The sequence below is a fragment of the Siphateles boraxobius genome, unplaced genomic scaffold (assembly GCF_051911475.1).
Source record: "Siphateles boraxobius isolate OS27281-9 unplaced genomic scaffold, OSU_SipBor_1 25, whole genome shotgun sequence".
NCBI lineage: Eukaryota > Metazoa > Chordata > Actinopteri > Cypriniformes > Leuciscidae > Siphateles > Siphateles boraxobius.
The window spans coordinates 31,875,329-31,897,337 of record NW_027508866.1 but is presented as its reverse complement, the minus strand read 5'-3'; the positions used below and the strand labels follow the sequence as shown (position 1 = coordinate 31,897,337).

Here is a 22,009-nt window from a genome sequence, read left to right as displayed (position 1 = left end):
TAACTAAAACTTATTCAAATGTTTCTGGTAACTAAAATAAAGCTGAAATAAAACATAAATATCAGTTAACGAACTTATTCCAGTTAGTATATGTGTAATACATATATATATATATATATATATATATATATATATATATAAAACGGTAACATTTTACAATAAAGTCCCATCAGTTAATGCATTAACTAACATTATTATTAATCTTTGTTACATTACAGCTGTTCATTGTTAGTTCAATCTGGTCCATTAAATAATAAATATACGATTTGATTACTAATAACGTATTAGTAAATGTTGAAAGTAACATTAACTAAGATTAATAAATGCTTTAGAAGTATTTTTCATTGTTGTTGAATATTATAACATAGGGCCAAACAATGGTCAACCACACAGTGTTCAATCCAATTGATTTTCATATGATGAACAATTTTTGTACAATGCTGCGTCACCATTTGTTGTCTAATGTAAAATCTGTGTTGTAAAGCAAAATCAATTTGGGAACCACTGATCTAGAATCTAGATCACTAAAATACACCAAGGGTTTCTTCATTGTTTTAGGATGAGATGCCTACCTGTTTTACGTACCAGCAGAATGACTATAGTCACATTTGGTAAACATTTCACATTTAGACCTGTTTGGCGGCCATGCCCTACATGATGCCTGTGCAGGACTTCAAGCACGGTTTGATGAGATGTTGATCTGAAACCAGCTGTGATTTCAACCCTGTGGAAAAAGCAGGACTTGTCCCCCTCGTCTCTTCAGAGGATAGCAGAGGAGGATGAGGACGAAGAGGAAGATGAAGAGGGGTTCGAAGGGGAGGGCGGAAGATTCCACAGCACCCATTTACGCTTGCTCTGTCGCTTCTGCAACAGGTAGTCCTCCTTTTCCCGCTCCTTCCGTGCTCTCTGGTAGTGGTCGTCCTCCTTCAGGTACCAGACCGGAGGCCAGCGGTGCTTCTCGAAGTATTCTTGGTTCTCTGAAAATGCATCCAAAGCAAAAACATGTTAAAAACTGAATTCTAGACAGGTTAAAAAAAAAAAGACAAACTTTTCATGTTCTACCTGCTGATTTGGCCCTCATGTCCCTGGGGAACTTGCGGCACACGTTGTTGTAGTTGGTGCAGATGTGGTGAAGGCACCAATCGGTGAGCTGGTAGGCACAGTGGAACTGAAATCACATGACAAAACGTAAATTGAGTGTTCTTTAAAGGAATAATTCACCCAAAAATCATAATTTAGTCGCCATTATGTTTTTTCAAACACATATGACTGTGGGTTGGTACGATTTTTATTTAATTTCTCTTCCTGGTTTTCTTGTGTCCCGTTGCCAAAAAATTAGTGCCATGAAGCACTAATGGGATTTGAAAGCTACAGTACTGGGAACAGCTATCGTATGGCTTCAGAAGACGTGAAATATAACCTTATCGATGTCTTAACGACTTTTCATGGTGTTTCTTTTGGTCCTGTGAACAATATGCTAAATATCTCCATTTGTGTTACACGGAAGAGTTTGTAATGACATTAGGGTGAGTTATCTAATTTTTCACTGTCAGTCAAACAGTTTACCAATGAAACTCAAGCTCTGTTAATTGCATTTTATAAATCATACTGTTTAGTTTCAGACTCAAATACAGGAACACATTTTACTGACAGAGAGTGCCTGAGACACAAAAGTGAAGAAATGTTTCGCATTCCTAAGAGTCTTCAGTAAATCAAGTGACTCAGCTTGACCACTCAGGCATGACAGAATGAACCATGTGAACATTACAGGAATGCAGCAAAAAATGTGTCTGACTTCACATCAAATCCTAGAGCAAGCCACGGGCTACTGTACTGTTTGCAGGAAACCCATTATTTTCTTAGTCATGCAGATTCTTTCTTAGTTTACTTGTAACATAATCGCAGGCAAGGACGACAGAGTCTCTGCTCTTGTTGCACAACATCTCGGTTAATCAATAAAGGAAATGCTAACTTGAAAACTTCACTTAAATAACCTAGGCACTAAATCTTAAAGGTAAAGTAGGCAATTTTCGGAAAGGCTAACAATAGCAAGCTAGCTTTGAAAGCATAAGATGCCACCCTCCGTTCATAGCATTTCCAAACCCACGCCTCCTCAAACACATGAACGCGTACAGCAGAGACAAACAGAAACGTCACGATAGATGGCGTTAAACTACCTCATGCATATAACATTACAATAATAATGAACATAACTTACAGAGCACTGACCTGTACCACCTGACTTCTGGAGGTTCATTTAGCCGTTGATAGTGTTGCCATTGAAACGCATAAATTCGAGTCACAAACCGCTCCGAGTATAATGTCACAGGTTTCCATCTCTTCCAAATTACATTAGTTATGGCGTGAACGCAGCATAAGCTCATTGTTTTGGTTCAGGAGGAACTGTAAAAGGCGACAGCTGTTTTGGTTGTGGCGCTCGGTGACTGACGTCTGTCTAACTCTGCATAGCATGTAAACACGCTGATAACGGGTGATGTCTGCGCAAGCAGGTGCGCGGAGGTATGGAAATACATACGTTGACAGGCAGGTAGGACATCGGACCCAATGCAATGATAGGACGAACATTTTATGGTCCTACGCCTTCCAAAGACAATATATAGTATACATATAAATACATTTAGACCGCCTAACTTAGTGATTGCGATCAGGATGTGAAGAGACTTTCAACCAGCATTAAAAAAAAATTCTAGACCAAATCACCTAGTCTACCTTTAAACTTTACCTGAGCCATCTCCAGATATACCAGCACATCTCCGTCAATGTCCGTGCCCATGGCGGCAGACTCCTTCAGAACAGTCACAGTATGGAGCTCTGCAGCAAAACACAATTAATACACAATTACATAATTAATTCACCCTGTATGACTTTTTTCTTCACTGAAACAAAAGGAGAAGTTTAGCACAATGTTCATGCTGCTCTTTCAATGCATGAAAAGTTCATTTAAAAGGGATGCCAACATATAAACATGATATTTACACTACCGTATAAAACTTTGGGGACAGACTCTATAAACTCTATAATCCTTGTTAGTTCTTATGTACATTATTGACATGATAATCAGTCGTCAGACCTGTGAGGGCGACCAGGTGAGGCAAGCAGAGGCGATTGGCCAAGATAATGAGCTCCATGGCGTCCAGGTCAGGTCTGGAGCAGAAGCGACCCGTGTAGAGATACTCCAGCACAGCCTGCATACAACTACGGGTCGTATTTGGGAACAACACCTATGAAACCACAACACGTCTTTGAAGACAACATTAACTTCTACACAAATGTCAATGTAACACTGTTTGAAATCTTCTCTCAGAGGACACAGGAAAAAGTGAACAAAATATACAATTTCGCAATTTATTTATCTCTTTTCCACAGTGATGTTTATAAATGTTGTGCATGAATGGGTCACTTCTGTAAAATGCAGCATTTACCTCTTTAGTGCCGCTCTCAACAAAAGGCCCACCAAACATGGCTGCCATCCAATCGCAGCTAGAGATGAGCAGGGGTTTGTGGGCTTGAACGGTACCATCATCCAGTTTAAACACCACATCTGGGATACAAAGAAAGAAATATTTGATGCAGCAAAAACAGACAGCATTAGGATCTTACGATAGGGCAGCATGGTGAACTGTAATCGCGATATGGCTTAGTGCAATTATCAAATCGCAAAGGCTGTGATTTAATTAAATAAATATATGCGCAGCAGGTTTCAGATTGAAGTGTGGCACTGTGTTCTTTTACACATGCGCAGCTCATGATCCACCAATTGTTTCGCAAAATGATTCACTGTTTCGAAGCACTCGAAACGCCACACACTGGTGAAAACCTGCAGGTCAGAATGGCTTAAACGCAACGAAAACTCCAACCAACATGCATAAAACATCTGTTACAAACCAATATGTTGTTGAAAGTGTAATATATTAAATGCAATTAATAAATCATCTAATACCATTACATTATGTGTTATTTTATTAAATTGTAGGGCTTGTTTAGTTTGTTTTATGGAGAGCTTGGTTAATCAGACTATTAACAACAACCGAAGGCTTTAAGATGGCACAATATTGCAGAATAAGTCCCGGATTCTAAATAAAAGAGCCAATCATTAAAAGTCCTTGTGTCACCTGCTACAGAAATTGTCAATGTTGTGAGATGCGCGCTTATGACAAAACATGATTTCATTGGTGGTTTCATTTAAAATATGAAAAACGACATAGACACTAGTTCATTGGTTCACAGAGACCTAGTGGCGAACCACTGAAATTCCGAAACAGTATTGACATAACGCATCCTCATTTACTAAAGTTATGTGACTTTGGCAGCCTGAAAACGTTGGTTCGAAACAAATAATTTACAAATGTTTTGAAGCTTCACAAAGCAGTGTTTAGAAAGCGCCCATCACTATTTTACAGAGAAATTTTACAATAGTTACTAAAAAATAAACTAATTAAATGCAATTCAATTAAATCCCCAAATTGTGCCCTACATGAGATAAAAACAACTTTAACCTGAGAAAGTTCCTTTAGCCAAGCATTCCTTCATCCGATTGGTCCGTCGCACATGGAAAGCCTTTGTGATCTCCTGGTTCATGAAGGCCTCGTCGTTGAGGATGTTGGCGACCATCATGCGCAAGTCAAACACTTCCAGCAGCTCGGCGATGTGGGCGATGTGCATCAGGTCCTTCTCGTGCTCGTCCAACTGTCCAGTGTATAGGTAATGCATGACCACTCGAAACGGCCCGAGCAACACCGACGGGTCCATGTGCACCACCGTCATTGGCCGGGAGATGAACGTGACGGGGTCCTGGACCGTTTCTCTCCTGATGCCGACGAAAGCCCGACCCAAAGACGACAGAAGTCGCCCCCCGCGCCCACCCTCCAGGATCCCATCAGAGTCTGCACCGGTCAGGGTCCCGTCACTGATGCAGGCCCTGAGGTTGACCCTGCTTTCTTCATCGCTGCTCTCACACATGTCAAAGCTGGCGGCCCGTGTAGGGAGCTCCCGACCGGGAGGTTGCTTGCCGTCAGCCTCTGCCTTCACATCCTGGAGAAAAAGGTCGTAGAATTTCGAAGAGGCCGTGGCGAGGTAGACTTTATGAGCGAAGACTCGCTGGTGCTCTTGGAGGACCAGAACCACATCAGCACACAGCGGCTCCTCCAGCAGCCGGGCCGGGTGCTCCTCAGTGGTGGAAGGAGGTGGCTTGATGACTATTGCGGGCGGAGGAGGCTTTGGAGGCAGAAAAGGTGCCTGCAAAAGAGGCCGTTGGACATCCCTCAAGTGAGACTTCCAGAACTGCAGGTGGCGCCGTGAGATGAGAGCAGCGCGAATGGCATTATCAAACACGTCCTTAACTCCAAACTGAGCCACGACGCTGGTCTCGAAGTACGGCACACCCAGTTCTTTGGCCACCTCGCGACCTTTCTCAGGAGGAAGAATCTCAGTTGCTTTGATGGGTCTGTAAAGTTGGTTGATGGAGAATTGTCAACAAAAAGGATGTACTACAATATCTTTAACGTGAATGCTACATACTGTATTTGTTACATTCTTGCATTAATTAAAAACGCCCTCAATACATGATGTTCAATTTAGTCTATTTAATAGTCTGAAATAAAGCAAGCCAAAGATGAATAGACGGACCGAGACTAATTTCTTGCTATTCCTAATCAGAAACAGGTGACATTAATATAGAAACATTTATACTTATTAGTATTTTTATACTCATAATTTAGAGAAGTGATAATTTATAATATAAAGACATGTATAATTACTAGAATTTTTTATATTTATAATATAGATAACATTATTTTTTTTTAAGTTAGAGAAGCATGTGGTATTTGAAATATAGAGATATTTATAATCTTTTTTTTTATTAATCTTCTGCAGTAAATTAATTTTTTTAAATACAGATTTTGTTTTTTGAAATAAATTCATATTAATACTCTTATTCAGCAGAGATGGATTAAATTGATCAAAAGTGACAGTAAAGCCATTTGTAATGTTACAAAATATTTCAAAATATTCATTTTCAAATAAATGCTGTTTTTTTTTACTTTATATTCGTCCAATAATCCTAAAAACAATTATCATGGTTTCCATAAAAATATTAAGCAACACAACTGTTTTCAACATAGATAGTAATAAGAAATGTTTCTTGCGTACTAAATCAGCATATTAGAATGATTTCTGAAGGATCATTTGACACTGAAGACTGGAGTTGTGCTAAAAATTCAGCTTTGATCACAGGAATAAATTGCATTTAACAATATATTCAAATAGAAAACAGTTACTTTAAATTGTAATAATACTTCTCAATATTACGATTTTTACTGTATTCTTGATCAAATAAGTGGAGCTTTGGTGAGGAGAAGACTTTTTTTTTAGATCATTTAAAAAATCTTACAGACCAAAAGCTTTTAAATGGTAACATATCGATTTTAACTATAGATATATATATTTTGAGAAAGACTATCAATTTTAAATTAGCAGAATGAGCACAAAAACTCCCAAATTCTGATTTCAAGAGGTCTTTAAATCACAGATTGAAAATTTTGAACAAAAATTCACCTGGCAAGAGGCCTCCGTCCCCTATTAACAGCATCCAGGTCAGCGTAACGCAGGTCTAACTGGCAGCCCACCAGGATGACTGGGGTCCGAGGGCAGAAGTGCTTGATCTCTGGGTACCACATGGTCTTCACGTGAAAGAGAGAATTGGGGTTGGCAATGGAGAAGCACAGGACCACCACATCTGACCTGGTGTACAAACACAAGATAAAACATTTAAGATGTCCTCAAAAGAATCTTTCAGATGTTGTTTCATTTCCAACAAAACGGTCCACAAACACACCTGCCGTAAGCAAAGCGACGGTCTTTGTGGTGGTCTCCGAAAGTGTCCCATAATCGAAGAGACACGCTTACATCATCCACTACATCTCTGGAGCGCTCCAGAACCTTCAAAAACAGGCACAAGAATTGGAATTATGGGTTTTAATACTCATCTTATGCTTTTGAAGTGTCATGAGTGGAAAGATAAAAGTCCAGACCTCTTGACAGACTCTATACTGGTCAATAGCCCAGACGGTGGGCACATGCGTGGCGAGTAGCTGGTACTGCGTGAGAGTGGCGTTACATGCTCGGGCACAGATCATCCGCGTTTTGCCCACAGCATTGTCCCCCACCACCACACATTTAATGGTCTCGACATTAGGCCTCTCATAGTCCATGTCAGTATCTGTAAACTGGGACCTAAAAGCAATGGATAAACACAAAGCTTTGTGACATAACAATAATAATAGGTTATAGGGCAGTATCCATATTTTTCCATCCATAATTGTTTTAGCTCATTTTCAACTAGTCTGTAAGGCAGATGTTTGTGAAATGTAAGGAATATGTATACATCATTCACATATTAGATGCTACTTTCCAAATAGACTAAGGCCTAAATTCAATCTGTTCATCATAAAGCAATCGAGTCTCTTCAGAAAATTTGGACTACTAAACCGCTCAATACATATGGATTAGTTCCCTTTCAGTCGATAACGTCAGATGTAGTCGACGGTCGACTGAATGGGGATCTCGCTAGAGAGCCTATCCTCTTTGAGTACTATTGAACGAGCCAATGTAATTGGCGTGCATGATTCGCATCACACATTCCGCCCCCGCGGCGCGGGTATAAATACGGAAGTGGATGCACGCACTAGTTGCCTTTCGCTTCGGAGCCGATCGTTTGATGTCTCTGAGAGTGCTGTTGTCTACAACGAGCGAGTGTGTCGGTGTTCTTCAGGAAGACTCTCCCAGTGCTGGTGTTCTACAGCGCGAGTGCAGCAGTGATCGCGAGCTTTGAGCTCTCAACTGCTGTTTTAACAGCAACAAATTTCTAAATGTTTGTGTGTGTTGATGGCTGGTTAGAGGGCGGAAAAGTGAGTGCTTCACTGTTTCAGTTCTCTGTTCAGTGTTGCCGCGGTCATTCCCCTGTGTGCTCCGGCACTGGTGACGGTTCTATTTTCTGAAAGAGCAACACGGGTGCGTTTGCGTCTTTTTCAAGATGTCATTCCGCCCGTGCGTTTCTGGGTGCGGTCGTTCCCTGTCTCTCTCTGATGGTCACAACTGTTGTGTCACGTGTTTGGGTTACAGCACGCTGAGACAGCTTTTGTGGACAGCTCATGTTTTCACTGTGGGAACATGACTGTCGCAGTGTTGAGGGCGAGACTCGCCTTCGTTAAACGCGGAGAGCGAGTCCCCATTACCATGCCCCACCCTGCACGGGTGCTGTGTGGGATGGGTGACCGGAGGGTAGTGTTGGATGTCCTGCCCGGTAACCATTCCCTGCGGGCTCCTCACTCCTCCCTTCCACTGCAACCACTGGAGCCTCCTGTGTTGTCTGCTGATCCATCTGTAATGGGTGGGCCAGTGGTTTCACTCGGGGCTCCCCTGGAGGACAGGACGTCGATTGCAGCATTGGAGGGTGAGCTGACTTATAGAGATGATGACTCGGCTGCATTGTCTCCCTCCGGGAATTCAATGTTGCCCGAGCCGGATCCAGAATTATCAGCTATGCTGAAACGGGCAGCCGAGGCTGCCGGGCTCGAGTGGAACCTCCACCGTGTCCCGTTCAGTCTCGGTTGGAATCTGGAGTTTGGTGTCTTGGGGCGGGCCGCGCTGGTTCTCAGCTCGCCGCCCCAGTGCCTTTCTTTCCCGAAATGCATGGAGAGCTTATCAGGTGGTGAACAGCATTTTTCTCTGCCAGAAACTGCCTGAATAGCTTTTCCCCCTCATTACTCTTGATGGAGGAACGGTGAAGGGTTGCGAAGGGTCCCTCCATTGGAGCGGTCTGTCGACACAGGTGCACCTGTGCCCGGCGGCCGCTGCCTTTTGGGGGGATCCTCGTCTCCTCCCTAAGGCCTGTGAGTTTCGTCCGTTCCAACGGGCAGAGCTTACAAAGCCTGTGGGCAAGCCGCTTCCTCTTGCATGCCATGGCGTTGCTGCAGGCTAGGGCACCCAATGCATGCACGAGGGTAATCCAGACCGTGCCCTCATAGGTGAGCACCGCAATGCATCCGACCTCACCCTCCGGGGCATGAGTGTCATAGCGTGCGTGATCGGTCTGGCGATGTCCAACGTGGTGGTTCGGTAGCGCCTTCGTTGGCTCAGCCTGGTTGGTATGGCGGATGCGGACAAGGTTCGGTTCCTGGTCTCCCCAATTTCCCAGGTTGGGCTGGTCGGCGACGCAGTGGAGAACTGCATCCAACAGTTCTCTGCCGCTCAAGCGCAGACGGAGGTCATCCGGCACATCCTGCCCCGGTGGCCAGCTGCTGCCTCCACCCGCCGCCGGTGGCAGCTCCTACGCCTGCTCGTCGCCGTGGGTGTTCCCCGGCCGCCGCTCCTGCTGGGCCTCCGCAGCAGCCTCCACCCAGGCCTCAGCATGGAGCCGGCCGCAGTAGAGACGCCAAGCCCGCTCCAGGCGCTGCCAAGCCAGGTGGCAAGCGACAGCGAAAGCATTCCAGAGCGGGCCGCCCAGGAATGGATGAGATGCTCTTGGAGTGGCACGATCACTCCCTCCCCCCGGGTGAGGGCCGGGTGGAGCCTTTTGTTTGTGTGTGTGTCTGTTCCACCGCTGGCTCCCTAAAAAAAAAGAAAAAAAAGAAAAGCGGAGCAAGCGGTACCCACACTTCAAAGAGAGAGCAATTTCATCTGTTCCTGGGTCCCAAGAGGGCCAGTCTGGCGGGTGTGACCCTGTATAGCCTTACACCCCTCAGCTCCCCCTTGGTCGCCAGCAGGCAGCTTGGTGCGTTCGAGGACCCGGTCATCCGGTCATCCTGAAAATTCAGTGATATTCATCACACCGAGTGTTGAGCAGTGCTCCTGACTTGTGCATGCTTATCTTATCCTGCTGGCGAAGGATTTGATATAGCCGCTCCTCCAGCCGGTACGAAGGCCAGTTGTAAACTCGTTCTTCGTGCTACTAGGTGGTGTTGTGACCATCTTGGCCCAAGATCGGTCTGCAGCTCCGACCTGAAAGACATGTGCTTCAGATCTCTACCTTCCGCACCGCAGGCCATCCTGTGTGTTGTGTGTAAGGGTGGAGTATCAGTACAGTGTCCTTCCCCTCGAGTGCTCCAGAGCCCGTTGGGTCTTCAGGTCAACTGGAAGAGAGTAATCTCGCCCACGGGCTGAGTATCTCTTTTTCAGTTTTGGAGATGGGCTCGGTCTAACACGTCTCTCCAATGAGAATGTGTTCAGCTGGTGTTTGAAGTGAGAAAGGGTCCCCCTGATAGAACTTTCAGAGGCTCCTGGGGTATATGGTAGTTGCGGCCTTTGGCTTCCTCCATATGTGACTGCTTCAGCGCTAGCTTCATGATCGAGTCCCGAGGTGATCGTGGCAGAGCAGCTCACCCTGTGTGACTATAGTTCATCCCGGTCTGCTGCCAAACCCTCTTCAACAGAGGGGCCATGTACAAAGGGCGTGTTTTTAACGGGGGCCGGGGCGACCCTCGACTACACGGGCATTCGTGCCTCGAGTTGTTAGACATTGCGACCGTTGCGCAAGCTTCCCTTGCATGTCACAACTCACCCTTCACCTCCTCCTTGGAGTCAGAAGCTTCTGAGGACGCTTTGTTCCACTCTTCCCGCTCTACTCAATCGTGCCGCCATCGAGCCTCACGACAGTTATAGCCAGGGCAAGTGGAGACTCCATCCCCTGGGTCCAGCTGGGTCATGACCATTCCGGGTGCGCTCAGTTGCCCCTCCGGTTTCGTCTTCCTGCCAGTGTTTGTATAAACCGAGCGGACTACCCTTGGACAAACACTGGCTCTCAGCTGGCCCAGGGGCCTGCAGAAATGCGTTTAACCCCAGTGAGCCTTCTAAAAGAGACTGCGACTCATGGTCGCCTTGCGCCTTCTCAAGTCAGTGAATTCATCACACTTCATGTTGAGCAGAAATGCTCCTGTAGCTCAGTGAGTTCATCACACTGAGGTGTTGAGCAGAAATGCTCCTGTAGCTCAGTGAATTCATCACACGCAGTGCTGAGCAGAAATGCTCCTGTTGCTCAGTGAAGTTCTTCGCACTCAAGTGTTGAGCGCAAATGCTCCTGAAGCTCAGTGAGTTTATCACACTCAGGTGTTGAGCAGGAATGCTCCTGAAGCTCAGTGAACTTATCACACTCAAGTGCTGAGCAGAAAATGCTCCTGAAGCCCAGTGATCTTTACATGTTGTGTTGAGCAATGCTCCTGTCTTTTTGCGCCCGTCGCTTGCACCTACGTGCCAAGTCAGGAGAGGAACAGGTCTTCATTGTTGCCCCTTATTGGCCCAACTAGACCTGGTTCCCATCGACAGCCTTCCTGACTTCCCCTGAAAACTCTTTCAGGGACGGGGCACGATGGCACACGCGTTTTTCCCCCGGAGATTCCGGGCGGTCTTACATCTGAACGCGGAGGTTCAGGTGGCTATCACAGGCATGTGATAGTTACCATCACTTCTGCAAGCACCCCCTAGAAATGGGTAGCGTGCTTACGCCTTTAGAAGTGGAACCTATTCGTTGAGTGCGTCTTCTCTCCAGAGGAGATCCTGAAAGCTTTTCGATCACTTCAGTGCTCTCTTTCCTGCAAAATGGGTTGGAGTAGGCTGTTTTCCTTCACCCTCAAAATGATGTTGCCTCGGTGTTTAAACGACGCTCTTCGTGTTGCAGAAGGGTGCAGAAGCACGTTCTGATCGTCAGGTTCCTGAGGAGCAAGGTCTTGTAAATCCTTGCGTCCCTCTTTATCCTCTTGGGCCTTGTCACTGGTGCGATGCAATGCAGAGACCGCCCCTGAGCCACTGCAGGCAGTGAGTTAAAAATTCTGTTGTATCAGTTCTCCTGCTCGCGTGGTCTCTACTAGAGGGTAGGGACCTGCTCGCTTTCGGTCAACGTATTGTGCCTGGAGTCTGGGCCGGCTAACTCTCACAAGCTGAGACCCCGGCTCGATTGTGCCCAAAGTTCTTACCTCTCCCGTAATAGGAGCAGGTGGTGAGCCTGCAAGCGCTGCCCTGGAGGAGGCAGATCCAGCCCTGGCTTCTCTGTCCGTTCGCTTGGACGTCTACAGAACGCAAGCCATAGACCTCAAACCAGCTCTACAAATATCTGTTGGAATTCAGCAGAGAGGGAAGGCTGTTTCCATGCAAAGTCGCACTAGTGCTTGCCTTCCTTTCGGTAAAAATCCGAGATGCAACATGTCCACTTAGGTGTTGAGCTCCTCTATGATGAGTGTAAAGCTCTCCGCCTGGGCTTTGACGATATGCTTTGCTAAAACAGATTCTAGAGTTGGGGGCTGGACGACACCTAGTTGAACCGCTGCTTCCCGTGGGCTCCCTTCTCATGAAGCCAGTTTCACCGTGAGCCCGGTTCAAGTGTCGGCTTGCTGCGCCATTCCCCTCCTATGGACTGGATACGTGCGCCTTTCTACTCCAGTTGAGTTCCCTTAAAATTGAACCCGGTTGAGTTCCTCCACACCCCTCCGACGTCGGACGTGCGGAACGTCTGGTGTTAGGCCTACCACTCGTAAGCAGTGTGGAACCTGTGTTAGGCTGGGTCCATATGTTGCGGTCCCTACGGCGACCCCATATGTGTATTCTTCCACGATACGGCTCCCTGCGGTGAGCCCGTGTCTTCCCTCGGCAGAGTCTCTCTGCCGTCACTGTCCGGTGTGTCTCCCCCCGTCTTAGGCTGGAGCCACCCCAGTGACATTCCATATGTTAGACTGCCCGGTTTCCGCCCAGTTCATATGTGTATTTTCCACGTTACCTCCCTCTGGGTTGGATATGGCTTCCGCAGTGTCCCTTCCTTCCAATGTACGGGGAACGCTTTCCCAGTGGTCCTGTAGGAAAAGCAGTGACTTCCCTGGCCTAAGCCCTGTCCTACCCCGCCTTAAATTTGCGGGGGCATCAGGAGGCTTTGGTTTAGGCACTGGAAGGTGGCAGCGTTAGTGGCGTATTCAAAGGTTATCCCCATTCAGTCGGCCTACGTCTGACGTTATCGACTGAAAGGGAACGTCCTGGTTGCGTATGCAACCCACCATTCCCTGAAGGAGGGAACGGAGGACGTAGTCCCCTTGCCACTACCGCTGGACCACCGCTGACCCCTGGTTACTCTCGGCTCCTCAGCGAAAAGCAACTAGTGCGTGCATCCACTTCCGTATTTATACCCGCGCCGCGGGGGCGGAGTGTGTGATGCGAATCACGCACGCCAATTACATTGGCTCGTTCAATAGTACTCGAAGAGGATAGGCTCTCTAGCGAGATCCCCATTCAGTCGACCATCGACTACGTCCTCCGTTCCCTCCTTCAGGGAACGGTGGGTTGCATACGCAACCAGGACGTTTTCCGATCTCTTTATGAACTTTTTGAAGCATCAAAGTGTCAGTTGCGTAGCCATCAGAGGAGGGAGTGAAAGCTCTCAGATTTCATAAAAAAGATCTTAATTTGTGTTCCGAAGATGAACGAAAGTCTTACAGGTTTGGAACGACATGAGGGCGAGTAATTAATGACTGAATTTTTATTTTTGGGTGAACTATCCCTTTAATGGGTGGGCTAGCGTGTATGAGTGGTAGAGATGGTCAAGGCAGAGAAAGTGTAATTAAAATTCTGGAAAAGGCAAGAAATTAAGCCAGGACTGTTAAATAGACTATGTGGTCTGTACACTGTTTTCAGAACTGGTGTGCCAAGGAAGATCTGGCTATTGATTTTAAAACAAACCAAAATTGACATAGACCAGCAGGCTCTCCGTCAGTTTTATGCCGCTGTGAAAAAAAGGGTTTCAGCAGTTATGTCGGCCTATGTGCGGGGCTTAACCGGTATGATCCACCGATCAACCGATCCTGGTGTCTTTTGAAGATCCAGAGTTTATCACTAGCAACAATGTTTTCATCATTGGAGTAGTGAAAAATCTTCGTCAAGAAGCACGTGACAAAACATCCATACTGCGTTAACGGAGGCAGACTTTCAGAAAATCGAGCAAACTTTGGAGAATTTGATGTTTCCCCATTCAAAGAGATAGGAGCTGCACATGACTAAAATAGCTGCCCGTGAGGCGTTTTAAAGATTGCCGCCGAGTGAAAAGACTTGCCTTAAAAGGACTTTGACATGGGACATAGAGCTAAAGAGGGCAACCGCCAACTAAAGCCCAAGAGCCATTCCACCGAAAGGGTGACATTTCTGTCCTCAGGACATAAAATGTATAAAATTGCATGAAATTTAACTCTAAAAGACATTTTATTATTAAGCAAAATATCCTGCACATAAAGCTAACTACAAATTTAAAATGTATAATTAAAAACATTAATAAAAACTACATAGAACACTAAAAAATAGCATTTTCTGCATGTACCCACTCTCTATCTCTAAAATTTACCATGAAATATGATTAAAATCCTTCAGAAATCTTAATTTGTTTGCATTGTTGTGTGACTTTATATCCAATCTATGCTTTAAAATGTTTTTTTTTCATGATAAAAAAATATTTTATCTAATATTTTAGATAAAATACAAATTTTAGTCGTGTCCCCGGATTTTCACTCAGTCCTGTTATCCTAACACATCCTCCCTCCTCTGAAAAATTTGGAATATTCCACAAGACACATTTTCAACAGGAAGTTGCATCATCTGGATCTTCTGAAGGCAATGGGAAGACCATAAGTAAGTCCTCTCATTTTAATTTCTGTATATTTGATGAAATTGTAACTATGACTGAGAAGGTAAATCTCAACATACTGTCCTGTTACCTAAATTATTTCTTAGATTTTATTTGTTTATTTTAAAAATATTAACTTTTGGTAAGTCACTAGAAATTGCTCAGTGTCCTCATGCTGTTAGCATGTATTCTATGTGACCATATGGCATGTATTTGATAACTTTTTGCTTAAAAAGTCAATCCTGTTACTTTCAGTCCTGTTGCTTATATGAATAAATAACAGGAGTGAGTTAAAGTAACAGGAGTGAGTAGAGTCCTCTGTTTTGTTGATTTAATACTGTAAATATTAGTTCATATAATACTATTCACCTGAATTATGAGTTTTAAGGTTGCAATTACTTATATTGTAGACATTAGCATTAGTTTTATAATGTGAACACCATACTTCCAGGCAGGGGCGCTGCTAAGGATTTTGGGCCCCATGAAAAGAATCTTGACAGGGCCCCCAACACAGCTGGGACTTTTTTTCATATTAATGTACATAAAATCATGCGAACGAACACTAGAACGAACAAGCCGTCATTTTGACCGTTATGAAATTTGTCTAAATAAATCACAAAGCCTTGCTGCTCCCTGACTTTTCCTAAAACTACATGAATTTTCATTAAAACTAGTTTAAATATTTATTGTGTGAGTAAAAACAGAAATATAATCATTTCTAACTATAACGTCCACAGGCAGTCATTTTGCGCTGTTTAAATTGAGTTTTGCCGATGGTCTGGATCAGATAATGTGAAAGTATTATGTGAAGATGGTTGGCAGAGATCATGCTGTATTTGACAATATAGGAGACATTGTAGTAATACAACTCCAAATCATCTTCAAGAGATGCACTGAAACCTCACAAACAGCTGATAGTAGTTTGTAGCTGGCAGAGGACTTTTTATCAGAGTTCATGAAGTTAGACTGCTTGCAAGACATGTGCAACAGCGTGGACCGCAGCAGGGTGCTGAAAGTGGGCGGAGCCTCGTACAAAAATGCCGACACCGGCTGCATGTGAGGCAAAGCCGTGCACGGTGCACCCGCTGCACCCTGCTCTATCGAAACTTGCTAACTTGTCTAAAAATGCTACCGTAGAGACCTGGGGCCTCATGTACAAAGCGTGCGTACGCACAGAAAAGTGCCGTAAGCTACGATCATTGTCACGGGCGGTCCACTAACAATTTAGGCCTACTTACAAACCCACCTTTCATGTGAAATATTGGGTAACATACTGTCGACCCTTTGCCTCTTTCACTTATCTTATTTTTTTCTCTTTCCGTTTTTGACTTCCAGATTTTTGAGGCATTTTCACTTCCTCTTCCGTCAAGTTGATATTCTGCCGGCGCTACAAGTGAAGTCAAGCTGTTTGTGTTGCCTGGATACAATTTGGGCGGACTGAAACATTTTATGATAATTTCATAGAAATTTCTTTCGAGAGGGGCCCACGGACATTTGTGTTTCCTAAACAAATAAACAATTTTGACACCAGGAAACAGCAAATAGAATAATTTAAAGTTAATAATTTTTACTATCAAATATATTTTTTTAGCACCACAATTTTATTGGGGGCTTCTCTGGGCCCCCTCTTAATCATGGGCCCCGAGAATCGTCATCGTTTACCCCCCCTTTACAGCGCCCCTGCTTCCAGGAAGCCAGTCCACCACGAGGTAACTTAAACGTCGTGTCTTTGTCTTTCTTATATTTTGTAGAAAATGGAGAAAACCCATACTATGCAGGTGCCAGAAACACCCACCTATGGCATATTGCAATGGAAGGAGCGAAACACACCCCGCAACCCTCTCTTTTCCCCCTTTTATGTGTTAATTTCCCTCTTTCTCCCTCCATCTCTCTTCTTCTCTCTCTCCTTCTTTCTCTTTCCACCTCCTTCTCTGTGAAGTACTTCTAGCACATAGTACATCACTTCAACACAGAAATCTTATGCACACACAGTCATGTAGACTCTCTCCAATACACACACATATGGACGCTCATTCCTGTTACCAAGTGTTCATTCCTGTTACAATGTGTTCATTCCTGTTACTATTTTTTTTCTAAAAAAATAAAGTTAAACCAGTGTTTTTATCAGTTTTGTTTGGTCCATCATTTATACAATAGTTTAATAAATTAAATTATTAAAACAATTATAAACTTGAGGGTTCGGTCTTCTTTAAAATGAAAAAAATGGCTTTGTGTTTTTTATTAAAATACACCTTGCCTTAATATATAGTGATTTTTTTTCACAAATATCAATTATTTGAACATATAACCAACAGTTTCTTTAAAATAAACACTTTCTTGAGGGGAAAACAAAGGAATTAATTGACATGTTTTTAAACATGCTTTTTAAATGGCACATGAGTTCCGGTAACAGGACTGAGAAAATATGTGTCCATCTTCTGCTTAACCCTTGTGCATCAATTAAAAAAAGTTACTCATAGGTACATAGAGGACAAAAATGTCCGTATCCAAAAACTGTCATAAAAATATTATAGATTTATATTTTTTTCCACTTTCACTGACATCAATTTTTTAACCAGCATCAGCTCTAATCATAATGACCAAACATTCATTAATTTTCAGAATTTTAACCCTTAAAATGTGGGTTTGTTTACATAATGCCACTGTTGTTTTTTTATGAAAAAAAGAAAAATAGTAATTATTTTCAATTTACTAAATGCTAAGCAGAATTTTTTTTCTTTGATTATTACAGCCTTGGATATGTCAATCATTAAAAACAACATTAATTTTGATGCATTAATATTTTTTATGCAGTATCAGATTTAAAAAAAAGCTACCACTCAGGCCCATAAAGGACAAAAATGTCCATGTCAAAAAAGTGTCATAAAAATATTATAGATTAATATTTTTTTACACTTTCACTGACTTAGATTTTTTACTAGCATCAGTTCTAATCATAATTACCAAACAGTCATTAATTTTCAGAATTTTAACCCTTTTAACGTCGGTTTCTTTACATAATGCCACTGTTGATGTTTATAAAAATTAGAATAATAATAATAATTTTCTATATACTAAATTCTAAGCAGGATTTTTTTTCTTTAAATATTACAGCCTTGGATATGTCAATAATTAACAACAATATTAATTTTGATGCAATCATATTTTTTATGCAGTATCAGATAAAAAACAAAACTACCACTCAGGCCCATAAAGGACAAAAATGTCCATGTCAAAAAAGTGTCATAAAAATATTATAGATTAATATTTTTTTACACTTTCACTGGCTTAGATTTTTTACTAGCATCAGTTCTAATCATAATTACCAAACAGTCATTAATTTTCAGAATGTTAACCCTTTTAACGTCGGTTTCTTTACATAATGCCACTGTTGATGTTTATAAAAATTAGAATAATAATAATAATTTTCTATATACTAAATTCTAAGCAGGATTTTTTTTCTTTAAATATTACAGCCTTGGATATGTCAATAATTAACAACAATATTAATTTTGATGCAATCATATTTTTTATGCAGTATCAGATAAAAAACAAAACTACCACTCAGGCCCATAAAGGACAAAAATGTCCATGTCAAAAAAGTGTCATAAAAATATTATAGATTAATATTTTTTTACACTTTCACTGGCTTAGATTTTTTACTAGCATCAGTTCTAATCATAATTACCAAACAGTCATTAATTTTCAGAATTTTAACCCTTTTAACGTCGGTTTCTTTACATAATGCCACTGTTGAAGTTTATAAAAATTAGAATAATAATAATAATTTTTTATATACTAAATTCTAAGCAGGATTTTTTTTCTTTAAATATTACAGCCTTGGATATGTCAATAATTAACAACAATATTAATTTTGATGCAATCATATTTTTTATGCAGTATCAGATAAAAAACAAAACTACCACTCAGGCCCATAAAGGACAAAAATGTCCATGTCAAAAAAGTGTCATAAAAATATTATAGATTAATATTTTTTTACACTTTCACTGGCTTAGATTTTTTACTAGCATCAGTTCTAATCATAATTACCAAACAGTCATTAATTTTCAGAATTTTAACCCCTTTAAACGTCGGTTTCTTTACATAATGCCACTGTTGAAGTTTATAAAAATTAGAATAATAATAATAATTTTTTATATACTAAATTCTAAGCAGGATTTTTTTTCTTTAAATATTACAGCCTTGGATATGTCAATAATTAACAACAATTTTAATTTTGATGCAATCATATTTTTTATGCAGTATCAGATAAAAAACAAAACTACCACTCAGGCCCATAAAGGACAAAAATGTCCATGTCAAAAAAGTGTCATAAAAATATTATAGATTAATATTTTTTTACACTTTCACTGGCTTAGATTTTTTACTAGCATCAGTTCTAATCATAATTACCAAACAGTCATTAATTTTCAGAATTTTAACCCTTTAAACGTCGGCTTCTTTACATAATGCCACTGTTGATGTTTATAAAAATTAGAATAATAATAATAATTTTCTATATACTAAATTCTAAGCAGGATTTTTTTTCTTTAAATATTACAGCCTTGGATATGTCAATAATTAACAACAATATTAATTTTGATGCAATCATATTTTTTATGCAGTATCAGATAAAAAACAAAACTACCACTCAGGCCCATAAAGGACAAAAATTTCCATGTCAAAAAAGTGTCATAAAAATATTATAGATAAATATTTTTTTTCCACTTTCACTGACTTAGATTTTTTACTAGCATCAGTTCTAATCATAATTACCAAACAGTCATTAATTTTCAGAATTTTAACCCTTTAAACGCTGGTTTCTTTACATAATGCCACTTGTTTTTTTTATAAAAATTATAATAATAATAAAAATATTCCATATACTAAATGCTAAGCAGATTTTTTTTTCTTTAAATATTACAACCTTGGATATGTTATAGGTTTGGCTGCGAGAGCACTTGTGTTAACGAAAATCTTCCAGACAAAACAATCACCATTTTCTGTGAAAACAAAAACAATGTGTTGTGGAGCTTCTAAACTTCTACATCAAAGTCAAGCTCACCTTTTATCTTTGTAAAAAAACAATAACAAATGAAAAGGTGCAAGCAAGTAATAAGAAATGTGTTTGAATGAAAAAAATCCTCAAAGCTCAGTAACTTTTTGACCTTTTCAGTTTTCACATGGCAGGATCTGTGACTCTGCCAAGGGTATGACTCATTTACATGTGGTGGGATTTGTGATTTCCAGTACAATATAATTTCTTTCTTTCAAACTGAAAGAAAGAAAACCCACACACACACCTAAAACTTTCAGTACACACATACAAACCACACTCTGACATCCATACCAACACACCCACACAATTATAGCTTCATAATTTATCTAATTGGCTCTATAATATGCATAAGCCGAAAACAGCAGAAAACAGCAATAAAGTGATCATTTGCTTTATATGCCAAACCTGAAAAAATGGCACAATCTGATAAAAAATAGTAAAAATGTAAATTTTGAAGCCTTGCCAACAGAATGAAAGCCTGTTAAGAAAGATTGCATCATTTTATAGTTGAATGGCACTGGGATTAAAAATCGCAGTTTTAATGGGTTTCAATGGGGACATTTTTGTCCAAAAGGCGCTGAGTGGGAGTATTTTTTGTACCTAGTGCAAAATAGATTTTTTAAAGGAAATGAAGGTGAAATATTAAAATTCCAATAAAAATACACACCTGCAGCAAATTTCATGCAGTTAGCATTAACACAGACAAAGTTATCAAAAAAACAAAACTGAAAAGGACAAAAATGTCCATAAGGATGCACAAGGGTACCTTGTAAAAAAAAAAAAAAAAAGTTGGCTGAGATTGACCAATACACATTTTGAATAGTTAAATATGTGTAGTATTAGATTCAGTGTTGAAAAAAGATTTAAAAAAATCAAGTTTAATTTGGAGAGTTACAACAAGCAAATGTCACCCATTCGGTGGAATGGCTCACAAAACATTTCATCCACCAAAACGGTTTGAGCAGTCTAAATCCACTGTCCTCTCGCCTCACTGGCGAAATACCACCCAATCTACATTTAATCTCCATTCAATACGGACAAACATTCAAACAGCACATTAAAATCGTAATTTTCACAACAGGGTTTTTTTTTAGAAAAATTGTCAAAAACGAACAATTTTACCAACAACTTATTACTCTTATAGAATTTTTGTAGACATTTCTCGAAAGTTATGAAAGGATTAAAACTAACGCTTGTAAGTAGCGGCGAAATATCCATTTTAGCGATAATTTCACAAAAACAATTTAATGCACCCAAGGCGTCACTATTGACCAATCAGAATCAAGCATTCCAGAGCCGTAAAAAACATGGTTCGAAGCTCTCAGATTCGGCTGCACAAATTCGCCTACGATGCCGAGCAAAGCTGTCTAGGTAGGCAGCTCAATAGATTGAAACCATACGTTGAAACACAGCCTCCACACTGAACTTATTATGTAATACTCCTCATGTCCTTATCAAAAAAGCAATTAATGTAGCCTACACAATCGCATGCATTTATGAACACACGAGACCTTACCGAAGTGAACTGAAGGGATGCATCGGGTTGGCAGTCGTTTGTGATCTTAGAGAAGGTGATAAAATGCCCGTTGTATGCGGCGTGCACCTGAAACGAACCGGGCATACACTTCATTTTCCCGGCGGAGAAGCAAAAGATACAGAATTAGGCTATGTCACCGTAGTTTACCGTATCCAAACCTAAGCTAACCCCTGTTACCACCAAACGCCCCATTTCTTAAGATCATTTTTTTAAAATCCACCGACTGAATGATCAGAAAAGCGCGACGGCTGTAGGCTTTTGATTCGTGACATTCCCGGTGGTTCCTTGGTTTCTCTTCCGCATGTAGGCTATGCAGCGCCATCTGACGCACCACACTAACGGTGTTGAGAATGGGGTGACACTGGCAGAAATGAAACAGTCGTAAAGACAACAACAAATAGTTCACACATATTGTTACCTCAAACTTCATAACTACCAACCTGCTGCCATCTCCTGATAGTTATCTTAAAATATCTGCATTTCCCACTATCCTCACCTCAATAGTGTGCGCTGTTCTATATCCGACACTCGCTGCAAACTAGCCTACTCTCGTTAATAATGAGACTGAATATTAATAAACCTGCAGTGTATGGCAAGCCAACTTTTAATCTTTCCCAGAATACTGTTGTTGTTTTTTACTAGTTATAAATATTACATAGGCTATCAAAAATACAATTCTTACTAGTAAAAAACATATTTTTTTTATTATCAATAATTTCTTGGTAAATAGTGCAAATGTCTGTTCTTG

At 41.4% G+C, this 22,009-nt stretch overlaps 1 protein-coding gene across 1 annotated transcript; it reads right to left on the bottom strand.

Annotated features, from left to right (window-relative positions):
- Positions 1 to 337: 337 nt before the first annotated feature.
- On the bottom strand, positions 338 to 21,377 carry rhobtb2b (Rho related BTB domain containing 2b). The gene is made up of 10 exons (XM_077243525.1): positions 21,241 to 21,377; positions 7,050 to 7,251; positions 6,854 to 6,957; positions 6,574 to 6,759; positions 4,518 to 5,464; positions 3,444 to 3,562; positions 3,092 to 3,242; positions 2,744 to 2,832; positions 1,063 to 1,168; positions 338 to 977 (listed from the first exon to the last, which is right to left on the bottom strand). Exons 1-10 carry the CDS (start codon positions 21,261 to 21,263, stop codon positions 760 to 762), a joined length of 2,145 nt encoding a protein of 714 aa, XP_077099640.1. The 5' UTR covers positions 21,264 to 21,377; the 3' UTR covers positions 338 to 759.
- Between the last annotated feature and the right edge of the window lie 632 nt (positions 21,378 to 22,009).